General features: G+C 41.8%; 2 protein-coding genes across 2 annotated transcripts in view; one reads left to right on the top strand and one right to left on the bottom strand.

The window, feature by feature from the left end:
* etfa (electron transfer flavoprotein subunit alpha) overlaps window positions 1-5,450 on the bottom strand; it is a 7,692-nt gene extending 2,242 nt beyond the window's left edge. Inside the window, exons 1-11 of the mRNA XM_035642869.2 lie at window positions 5,297-5,450; window positions 3,958-4,107; window positions 3,645-3,726; window positions 3,302-3,384; window positions 2,975-3,074; window positions 2,706-2,816; window positions 2,474-2,575; window positions 2,271-2,339; window positions 2,095-2,177; window positions 544-609; window positions 46-126 (exon numbers count right to left, since the gene is read on the bottom strand). Of these exons, the coding sequence (XP_035498762.2) occupies window positions 46-126; window positions 544-609; window positions 2,095-2,177; window positions 2,271-2,339; window positions 2,474-2,575; window positions 2,706-2,816; window positions 2,975-3,074; window positions 3,302-3,384; window positions 3,645-3,726; window positions 3,958-4,107; window positions 5,297-5,335 (966 nt within the window). The 5' untranslated portion in view covers window positions 5,336-5,450. The remainder of the gene's footprint in view (window positions 1-45; window positions 127-543; window positions 610-2,094; window positions 2,178-2,270; window positions 2,340-2,473; window positions 2,576-2,705; window positions 2,817-2,974; window positions 3,075-3,301; window positions 3,385-3,644; window positions 3,727-3,957; window positions 4,108-5,296) is intronic.
* Window positions 5,451-6,598: 1,148 nt separating this feature from the next.
* Window positions 6,599-11,305, top strand: isl2a (ISL LIM homeobox 2a). The gene is made up of 6 exons (XM_035641242.2): window positions 6,599-6,901; window positions 7,387-7,576; window positions 8,013-8,272; window positions 8,711-8,997; window positions 9,789-9,956; window positions 10,520-11,305. Exons 1-6 carry the CDS (start codon window positions 6,661-6,663, stop codon window positions 10,634-10,636), a joined length of 1,263 nt encoding a protein of 420 aa, XP_035497135.2. The 5' UTR covers window positions 6,599-6,660; the 3' UTR covers window positions 10,637-11,305.

Genomic DNA, 11,305 nt, shown 5'->3' on the forward strand with positions numbered 1-11,305 from the left:
GGAATTACTCTCATTGCTGTCGCAACATCAATCCCCGACGCTCACCTTAAAAAGATCGGCCACCAGGCCATAGTCAGCCACCTGGAAAATGGGAGCCTCCGGGTCTTTGTTGATGGCAACAATAGTCTAAATTTATAAAAAAAAAACAATTAGAATTCATATACCACAGAGTACAAGCTAAAAACACAGATACGTTGTTAATTACCTTTTTTTTGCAACAGCCTGAAATTTGGTTCTTATTTGTAAAAGATACAGAAAAATCCATCCAACATATGAAGAGGGGACGGTGATCAGTTATAGTTGTGGGTGCTGTGTACTAATCGTGAGTAAGATGATTGTATGCAGAAAATACTGTAACTTAAAAATGTCTTGGGACTAATTCTTTTGTTGCAGTGGAACAACTATTTTTTACATATGATGCCAAGGAACGCAAGGCTTTTAGATGTAATGAGACTTCATGAACACTAATTACATGTGGCCCATGAAAAAAAAGAAAAGAAAAATAGAAAACAGTAAGAAAATCCTTCTCTCCGGTGATGTTACCTTGCTATCTTTCATTCCAGCCAGGTGTTGAATAGCTCCCGAGATACCGACAGCAATGTACAACTCCTGTGGACACGACGAGAACACAACCAGACAAGTGTCACTTTCTTGTTGACAAGAAGTGTAATCTCAGAACTACGACAGATCAAAGCTAACTGGTGGTAAAATTATCCCGGTATGTGTGTGTAATCTTTCAGAGGGTGCTGGGGAAAAAAGGGTCAGCTATTCTTGCATCTCCCCAAACCTGCTAGGAAATCCTTCTCACTAGCACTAACAAAAAACATGTTTCAATGATTATTTAATGTAGCACCAACTTATGAACATAGAAGTTTCTCCAGAAAATACAACCCAAAGATGACCACAGAATCTGCAAGTTTCCACTTAGACATTATCAGTTTGTAACGTGTAACATGCGCCCATCAGATTATAGTAACTGAAAACTGTTTCCTGTGGATCAATCAAATCTATAAAAAGTCACTGGATTCAATAATTTGGTGCATGCATTCATTTTTTTGATGTTGATGTGGCAGGTTTCAAAGTGTTTTTTTCAATTTGCCAATGATGTAACGAAATAATTTCCCTGTTGTGGGACCAATAAAGTAATATCTTATCTTATCTTAAATAGTCCTTTACATAGAATTCTTTAGACAGTGAGCAGGGAGCAGTGAATGAGTGAGTGACTTCAGACACAACCACAGACTAACCCTCATTAAAATCCGTTGAGAAGACCCAACATGCACACAAGTGAATACAATGTGAATCTTAAATTTCACTGACTACACTAAACATTTTTTTTTTAAAGTTTGGAAGGGTGAAAAAACAGATTTAAATTATATTTCATAAACTTAGCAGAATTCCACAAGCTTGTCATAACATTTGGAAATCCAATTTGGATGGTCTGCCCTAGTCTGAGGCTCCGACCGGGCATCCAGTGCACTCTGCTTTAATGGATCAGCTAAATCATTTAGGGGCCTAAATGTGCCATCACGAGCATCCTGCAGGGCCTAATGTGTGGATAATCACAGCCGGGCTCACCCCCGCTGAATCACGTAATGGGAACTTAACCGTTTTAAAAGGGCAGAGCAGACATCCTGATGATACTGGATTGCAGACGCGGCGAAGGCTAACAGGCATTAGTCGAACACAGGAGGTTTGTATACACTCATAAGTGCAACTGAGTTCAAGTGCGCGCTGGGTTCAAACATATTTTGGAATGTAACTATTCACATTTTAATATGATTATGTTTTGACATTACTTGAATTTAGCTGATGCATTTGTCCAAAGTGACTTACAATAAGTATATTCAACCCTGAAGATATTACCCAAAAAGTGCAAGAATCATGCGAGTACATAAAATGTATCAATGCTCCATTTGAGAATTCTTTTTTTTCTGTTTTAATGATTAATGGACTAAGGTGCAGCCTGAACAGGTGGGTTTTCAAACTGCGATGGAAGGTTTGTTGTGTTCCTGCTGTCCCGTCAAGTTTTGCTGGCCTTTCTCTCGCTCTTTACCAAATCTAAATAACCACCTCAGAAAAGAAATGACTTACCGGTGCTACAATTTTGCCAGTCTGTCCAACCTGCATGTCGTTCGGGACATACCCAGCATCCACTGCAGCTCTGGATGCACCGACTGAGAAAAAATATTATTTTGAAATTTAAAATCTACCTTTATAAAAATAAGTAGCCTGTTCATTTATAACACAAAATAATAATCCCACCACACCTGCAGCATTCATTTTGTCTGCAAGGTTATAAAGCAGCTTGAAGTTGTCCCCACTCTTCAAGCCCCTTCCTGAGGAAAAGAAACAAAACAAAAATGTGACATTTATGCTACTGAACTCTCCAACCCCTGCTGAACAAAACACGAGAATAAAGCAAATTTTGATGACTTAGGTAGATCTTGAAGATAAAACAGTTGACTCATACCTCCTGACACCACAACCTTGGCGCTTGTCAGCTCTGGGCGGTCACTCTTTGTCAGAGTCTGCTCTAGCCACTCAGATACTCCAGTGGGTGAAGATGAAGCCACTGCGGTTTAGAGATCATCAACAGGCAGAAAGAATTAAAACTGACAACTGCAAATAAGGTTTGTAGATAAATGCATCTTTGCTTTTTTAATGGTATAAAATAACATCCAAAATATCAGATAGCTTCTTACCATCTTCTGACGCGGCACTTCCTCCCTCCGTTGGAGCTGGCTCAAAGGATGTCCCTCTGAAGGTGAGGACCTTGACCGCCTCATTACATTTCACAGTGCTGAGAGCATTTCCTATCAAATTAAAATATTATTAACTTGCAGGCATATATCAAAGCTTCACCAATGCCAGGTAACGTGACTTAACAATTCTACTAAGGTGTGTCAAAACTAACAAAGAATTAAAGAGAAGATCAAAATCCTTTGTTACTTTTTTTACGATAATCACTCACCTGCATAAATGGTTCTGACAAAAGTGTCTGGAGACTTGATCTCAATAATTTCTGAAACTGGGGCCACATCCAACTTGGCAGCTACTCTTGGAAGCAGGTTCTGCAGACAAAATGATGAATTAGCTGAGAAATGTGCACCAATTACACGTGTGTATTTAAAGTATGAAGAGGAGAAAGTACTGTAGATATAGACAATTTAGGTCAATATCAATTAAGTCAAAATCAAATTTTGAAATCATAGATTTTGACTCTTCTGAACAGGTTTAAGGTGCATTTCAAGACATGTGAGTATATATTATACAGGCACAGCTCTGGTCTGTGGTTTACCTTTCCGAAGGCAGATGCACCGGCACAGATGTGAGTGAAGCTGAATTGTTTTTGTATCGCCAAGATCAGGGGAGTCAACTCCTCTGAGGGAAGAAGAGAACAGCAGGTGTCAACTCAACCAAAAATTAGAGTAAGACAGTAGACAACATAAACATTAATGCAGGGAAATCCAATGAAAACAAGTCTCTCCTCTTTCAGTTACTACTGAACAAAATCCTCCAGCTGTGAACATGTGGGACTGTGCAAATCTGAAGCAGGTTAAAGTAGTAAAGATCAGTATGTTTTCCCCTGACCATGAAGGTTAAATAAACCAAAAGCATCACACTTCTTTAGTGTTACATACCTGGCAAGGAACCTTTATAGGAATCATGTTGAGACACCAGGATCGTCTTCACTCCGTGTACTGTGCTAATTTGCTCCACAACCTGAAGAGAAACAAAAAGCATCTGACGTGACGAGGTTTCCTGGTGAAGATTGCCTTATCTCCATGACTACTGCAGTTTCCCAATACACTTTTCTACATCCGTAGGTGTCTTGTGTATTAACTTAACCATATAGTCATGCAATGTGGTAATAGCCAGAGTAACATCAAAATACTGTCACAAATACAACACGTTGTCCATGAAGCAGATCCACCACAAAAGATGTGCCTTTACCTTTGCACAGTTTGTTCCAGCGACCAGACATGACACGTCTCCGCCCAGTTTGCTGGCAGCAGTGATTGCGTTGAGAGTGATGGGAGTCAGCTTGTCATTGTTGTGCTCTGCAACCACCAAGGTGCTCTGAAACCTTTGGAGGAGGCCGGTCTGTTGGAGAAGATGTCGACATCTCAGTAGACATCAAGACAGAAACACACAAATCTGGTGTTGCTGCCGGTCAAGATAGTCTACACACACTGTTAATAGTATTCAGTTAATAAAAATAAAAAGGAAGAAGGCTGGAGCTGTGTATTTACCACTGAATGTGTGTATTAATTACGCTAATCGCCAACTATTTTGATCATCGATTAACCGATTCAAGTAGTTTTTATGAAGAAATAGTCAAAATTCTCTGATTTCAGCTTCTTGAATGTGAATATTGTCTAGTTTCCTTGCTCCTCTATGACAGTACACTAAATGTCTTTGGTGTGTGGACAAACAAAACATCATATTGAGGTTTGGGAATCACGATCCACATTTTTTTTTACCACTATGACATTTTATGGACCCATCGAATAATCGAGAAAATAATCGACAGATTAATCGATAATGAAAATAATTAGTTGCAGCCCTAATATATACTTAAGCACTGTTCACGGTATTGGTCTGAACTCAAGAGCAACCAATAGCACACATGGATTCAGAAGCATACTACTGATGGATTTAAGAATAATCACTGGCTGGTGGACAAACAAGGTTTGAGTCGAGCAGGACACATCTGGATATGACTGAACACTAACAGCTATGAAAAGGTCACTCTGATAAAATCAAGCAAACGGGGGAAAAAATGAAAAACACCAGATCCTAGTTTGTAACGTGACATGTACTGTCGTTTCATAGAAGATGGAAGCGAGAGACAGAAAACACATTTCATAACATTGAGGTGTCAGTTTGGTAACACGCTCCTTTCGTAACTGTTGTTCGACGTCAACAGGTTCCATAACACCTCGGCTAGCTCCTGGGCTCACGGGCTCGCGGCAACTGGCATTAGCTTAAAAAACGAAACTGTCAACTTGCATCCTGGTTATGACGCGATGTATGTGTGGAATCAAAGTCGAACTACCCTGTCACATACTCGAACTCCGAAAAGGACCGCGACGTGACACACGAGCATGACCCGAGTTAGCTAGCTAGCTAACTCAGGTCAGCTAGCCAGCTAGCTAGCTAGCTAGCAGCAGCTGCAAAAAGAAAACAAGTTCGCCAAGTGACGTTGTTTCGTGCTTTTAGTCCGCGATAGCAGAGCGACGCGACGTCTGCGTGAAGTGAAACTGTTCGTCTGTGAGTGTCACACACTTACCAGGCGTTTCAGACTCGTTCTGTTGAACGCTCGGTTCATCTTGGATCCTTGTGTCTGTTCTTCAGCGCTGCTACGGGGAGCAAAGTGTGTCAAAGGTGATCTGACGTCGGGACGACTTCTCGCGAGATATACCGATCAAAAACGAGAACTTACGAAAGACACCCCCCCCCTCCCTCTCTCTCTCTCTCTGTCTGTCTGTCTGTGTGTGTCTCTCTCCCTCTCTCTCTCTCTCTCTGTCTGTCTCTCTCTCTGTCTGTCCGTCTGTCTGTCTGTCTGTCTGTCTGTCTGTGTGTGTCTCTCTCTCTCTTTCTCTTTTTCTCTCACTGCAATACATTTTCAACCTTTACAAAAATTACATTTCTGAATAAACAGGAGTTTGATTTGATACTTTTCTTTATGATGACACTAGTTAAACAAACAACATCTGTGGGTCTCTCATGCTCCTCAGCCATTTTCTTAATTATAGGCAACAATTGCCACTGTTACAGTCAGTTTCTTCAACTTTCCTCCTTTTGACAACGAATACACACTAACGGATGTTTTTAACATTTACTGACGCTAATAAATGTATACATTTAGTTTATATTAGTTTATTAATGTATTTTTTGTCACACCTTTATATAAGCTTCATGTACAAGAGAAAAGGCTCCATGGGTCTCGGAGTAATATTTGAGACTTCCTCCAGTAGAGGGCGCTCTACTGTGCACACGGTGGATAACCGAATAGTCACTTAAAGAAAACAAAACATGTTTCAATTATTTATTTATCTACAATAAACGACCAGATTTTAAACTGACTAATGACAATAACAAAAAATTAAAATTGTTAATAATAACGATAATAATCATCACAACCATAATCATTTATAAAAGTAATATAATAATAACCAGTGACATTAAACTATTTTTTGACATTTTCAACAATGTATGTATTACGGATATTAGGGGGGGGACTTAAAAACTGTAAAACACAATAAATTCCTGTATATTGACATAATCTGGAGATATGTTGATACTGTAGGATTAGATGACCACAAAAGCTCTTACTGTGAGCCCCCACATTAATATTAAGGGAATTAGATATTAGCAAAGGGAATAATAACAATATAATCTAAACTCACACTTGATGTCACAATAAATCTAATATACTTGTGAAGCGAGTTAACAGGGGAATTACTGAAGGAATTGAGATGGACAGGCAGTGCTGCATGGACTAAACGATAACAAAAAATATATACAGTATATAAGAAATAAAGCACACTAACACACACACACACACACACACATACACACACACTATACTTCACAGCCAGTCTTAGAAGCCAAAAGGGAAAAAAAAGAGCGAGGGTCCTGCAGAAGATTTGCATGACACCCTCTCCCCGGACTCGGAGAGGTCCAGGTTTACACACGTCACTGGTCGAGGATCTTTGTTTTCTCTCCACCTCTCGGTGGAGGAATACAAGTTTATCATCCAGCCAGAGACGGGACGGTCTCCTCTGCCGCTCCTCTCCTCCACCCGTCGTGCTGCACCGGGCTACTTTCTCCTGTATGGTGGATATCCTGCTCAACACTTCTTTCTTGGATGATATGGGGGATCATTCAAAAAGTAAGATGCTCCTCTTTCTGCTCATTTTTCAGAGGTTTTTTTTCTTCTTCTTCTTCTTCTTCTTCTTCTTCTTTTAGGTGCTATAACCTGACCGGCGTGTATAGTCTCTTTGAGTTCCATGATAAATCGCTCGATTAATTTCGAAGTCTACAGAATAATATAGAAAACAGCAACTAGACAATTTGATCCGAACGATCAACACTAACATAAATACAATGTCCTTATATTAACTTATAGTCCTCGCGCTCATTCCGTTGGAGGTATTTTTAGCTGTCGTGGCCTTATTATAATAATTCACCAGTGCTCTCGGAATGACTCGACGTGTTTGTTGTGATACGCGCACAACAGTTTCTCTCCTTGAAGGTGACGGGGTGTCGGGGGTTTAACGGGCATGTCATGGGGATTAAAAAGAGCGCAAAGTCGGTGTTGCATTAATGCAATCCTCCTCCTCCTCCTCCCCCCCACACACACACACTCTCACACAGAGAAGTCGGGAATCGCAATGTGTGTGGGCTGTGGAAGTCAGATACACGACCAGTACATCCTGAGAGTCTCCCCGGACCTGGAGTGGCACGCAGCCTGCCTCAAGTGTGCAGAGTGCAGCCAGTACCTGGACGAGAGCTGCACTTGCTTCGTCCGAGACGGAAAGACTTACTGTAAGAGAGACTATGCCAGGTAGGAGTTCAACCGTCACCAGGATATATTTTATTTTTTAATTTTTATTATCATTATTTCATTTAATCGTTTTGTTTTAACTTTCCTAAACGCCAGAGGCCATGTGCTGTTCTGTGCTTAACGCAAAGTTAAGGAGCATGAGATATAAAAATAGTAATAAACATATTTCCATAATATTTTCCATAATGAATGTCCCTTTCAGTGGCAAATGTGCAAATGAAAGTGTGTGCAAGACTGTGCGTCATGAACTGCAGGCCTCCATCAGATTTGCGTTGCATGCAGGATTACTTTTTGTTTAATAAGTATTTTCCTGAGCCTCTTTTGATTTGGACCAAAAAGTGCAGCTCAGCGTGTCATTTAACTGGATTCAGACAGAGGGATAATTTTAGGGGATAATGATTACATGGGACCAACGTGACTCTGCGCTCCCTTTCAGGCTGTTTGGCATCAAATGTGCAAAGTGTAACATGGGCTTCTGCAGCAGCGACCTGGTGATGAGGGCCCGGGACAGCGTGTACCACATGGAGTGCTTTCGGTGCTCGGTGTGCAGTCGACACCTCCTGCCGGGAGACGAGTTCTCCCTGCGGGACGACGAGCTGCTGTGTCGGGCGGACCACGGTCTGCTGGTGGAGCGGGCCTCCGCAGGGAGCCCGCTCAGCCCGGGCAACGTCCACACCAGACCGCTGCACATCTCAGGTACAGGGCTGGATTATGATTATTATGACATGATGGTGATTATTATTATTGTTGTTGTTGTTATTATTATTATTGACAGGCCTGTTTCTCTGTCTTGTTTTCTCTCTAATTATATTTTGTGCGCGTAAAGTCCTACACTCTGAAAATTATTTAGAGGCATACATAAAGTCAGACGTCATTATATTTCAATTTTTTTTTGTTTTTCTCATATGCCTAAAAATGTGTGACCTTACAGCCTGATGATGTTTGGAATTTACAGCCCAACATTTTATTAAATTACATAAATTACAGACGGTGTTAATTGTATAGAAACTATTGCATGTGATTTAGTATGGACTTATCTGTGTTAAACACGCATTCATTCATTTATGATCGAGGCCTATTAATACGGAACATTTTCTTCATGGGAACATAACCCAATTCTCGCCTCCTGCTCAGACCCGGTTTCGGCCCGGCACCCTCCTCACCACCGGAACCACGTCCACAAGCAGTCGGAGAAGACCACCCGCATCCGCACGGTGCTGAACGAGAAGCAGCTCCACACCCTGCGGACCTGCTACAACGCCAACCCGCGGCCGGACGCTCTGATGAAGGAGCAGCTGGTGGAGATGACCGGCCTGAGCCCCCGGGTCATCCGCGTGTGGTTCCAGAACAAGCGCTGCAAAGACAAGAAGAGGTCCATCCTGATGAAGCAGCTGCAGCAGCAGGCGCACAGCGACAAGACCGTGAGCTCATGAAGTCTTCATGCCCGTAATTTATTATAGTGGTGCAACATTATTGTTATTTATCTCTCTCGACTTGTACAGATTATTATTTTTTTTTTTACGCGTAAAACATGTTGATCAATTCCGTCGCTCATTTGAGAATACAAATGTGAAAACTGCAGCAACAGTCTGTGTGAAGGACCAGAACTAAATGATGTCCATGCAGCGTTGTCGCCGCATGTTTACGTCATAAGATGAAGAAAGAATAATAATTATAATAATGGCGATAGACCGAAAAACCAGGGCCACAATGCGAGATTGATCTTTGTGAATTCTTTCAAAAAGAGACACGTCAGTCTTTCAGATCGGACAACTGCTTGTCATCGTTTTTTTCCATTCTCGTCTCAGCTTCTTTCTAAATATTCGGATGGTATGTTATCTTAATAATTGTAAAATTAGATTTTGTTTTTTAAATGGAGTGGTCGTATTGTGCTTTTGGGGCAGATGATTTGGTGGAGAGGACTGATTTGATTTGAACACACTTTATTGTGGAATGAGAATCACAGGCTCAATTTATACTAATGTTTATTATGCATTTTTACTGATTTATGGTTAGTTAATGATCATAAAGTTAAATGTTTTTTCCCAGCAACGGTTGGTTTGATTTGGTTTGTTGTTTTCTTTATTTATCCCTGCATCATTCACCCAGCATGAGGATCCCTGTTGCTGCACATGACTCAACACCTCGTCCACACATCAGCAGCCAAGATTTGAACCGAGAGTTAGTATTTGTTCCCCTTCCTCTCGTGCAGAATCTACAGGGCCTGACGGGCACACACCTGGTGGCGGGCAGTCCCATCCGGCACGACAACGGCGTGCAGGGGAATCCTGTGGAGGTGCAGACCTACCAGCCCCCGTGGAAGACCCTCAGCGACTTCGCCCTGCAGAGCGACCTGGACCAGCCCGCCTTCCAACAACTGGTGGGCCACATTCAATTATTCATTTAGTACAGTACAAGAAATGTATCTATTAAATACACAAAGAGTCTTAGAGTCTCTCTCTCTCACACTCACACTCTCACTCTCTCTCTCTCTCTCTCTCTCTCTCTCTCTCTCTCTCTCTCTCTCTCTCTCTCTCACACACTCTCACACACACACACACACAGTTGTTAAATTGAATTTATGATGCAGAATAATTTGGATGCACAAATGATGATGAAAATGGTAATAATGATAATGATGATGATGATGATGATGATGATGATGGTGATGGCATGCATTCAGTTAAAAATAAAAAAATAAAAGAATCTTACAGTAATCCCGAAGGTATATATTAGAATCCTTTAATTTTCCATAGGGAAAAAAATGTGATTATTGGGCCAAATGTTTTGAACCTCGCGTGGCCACTTGATATGTTTTATAAGTCTGATGAAGTGATGTTTTCATTGTTTTTAATAGATAGGCCTAATACTTATAATATATAAGCATGTTCAAATTGCAGTATGAGCCTGGTTACCAGCGACTCCCTCTGTCTCCTCCGGCAGGTGTCCTTCTCGGAGTCGGGCTCTCTGGGAAACTCGTCGGGCAGCGACGTGACCTCCCTGTCGTCGCAGTTACCGGACACACCGAACAGCATGGTGCCGAGTCCCGTGGACACGTGAGGAGGGGGAGGCCTGGACCGGAGGTCAGCTGGGTCACGCCGAGAGCGCGCGGGAGGAGGCGCAGAGACCTCCGTGATGTCCAATCAAGAAAAAGAAGAAGAAGAAAAAAAAAGAACGAGGGACCAGGATGGATTATGTTCGAGGATACAGACATGGAGGTCTGGCTGTTCCCTTTTACCCCCGCCTTGCTCAAGGACACTTCGGCAGGACTCGCGGCTGCTGATGGGACGTTATGTTGCTTCTTTTCGCGGGACACCTCGCCACCTTCTGACGCCAGTGGGACAGGACACGCCGTGGGGAACGTGTCGTGGGATTCAAACGGCATCGTCGGCCGGCACGCGACGTCTGAGCGTTACTGCTCATCGGTGTGTGTCATCAGGAAAACCCAAACTGTGTAGATGTGCATGATTTGTAAGTTTCAATCTCGACTCTTGTAAATGAACTGAAACCGGAGAGTGATGCGCACTGCTCGCGTTCTCTCCAGAAGAATAACTTATTAAATATTTATTACGAGGACAGACATAGCCGAACTTATCAACAATAATAATAGTAATAATAAATAAAAAAAAACATAGTTCTGATTGTTGCATGCAAAAACACATTTGTTCCATAAACTTTCAGAGGCATTTTAACCTCGGGAAAATAAATCAGTGTTGAGGTAAATGGAAA

The sequence above is a fragment of the Scophthalmus maximus genome, chromosome 7 (assembly GCF_022379125.1).
Source record: "Scophthalmus maximus strain ysfricsl-2021 chromosome 7, ASM2237912v1, whole genome shotgun sequence".
Lineage (NCBI taxonomy): Eukaryota > Metazoa > Chordata > Actinopteri > Pleuronectiformes > Scophthalmidae > Scophthalmus > Scophthalmus maximus.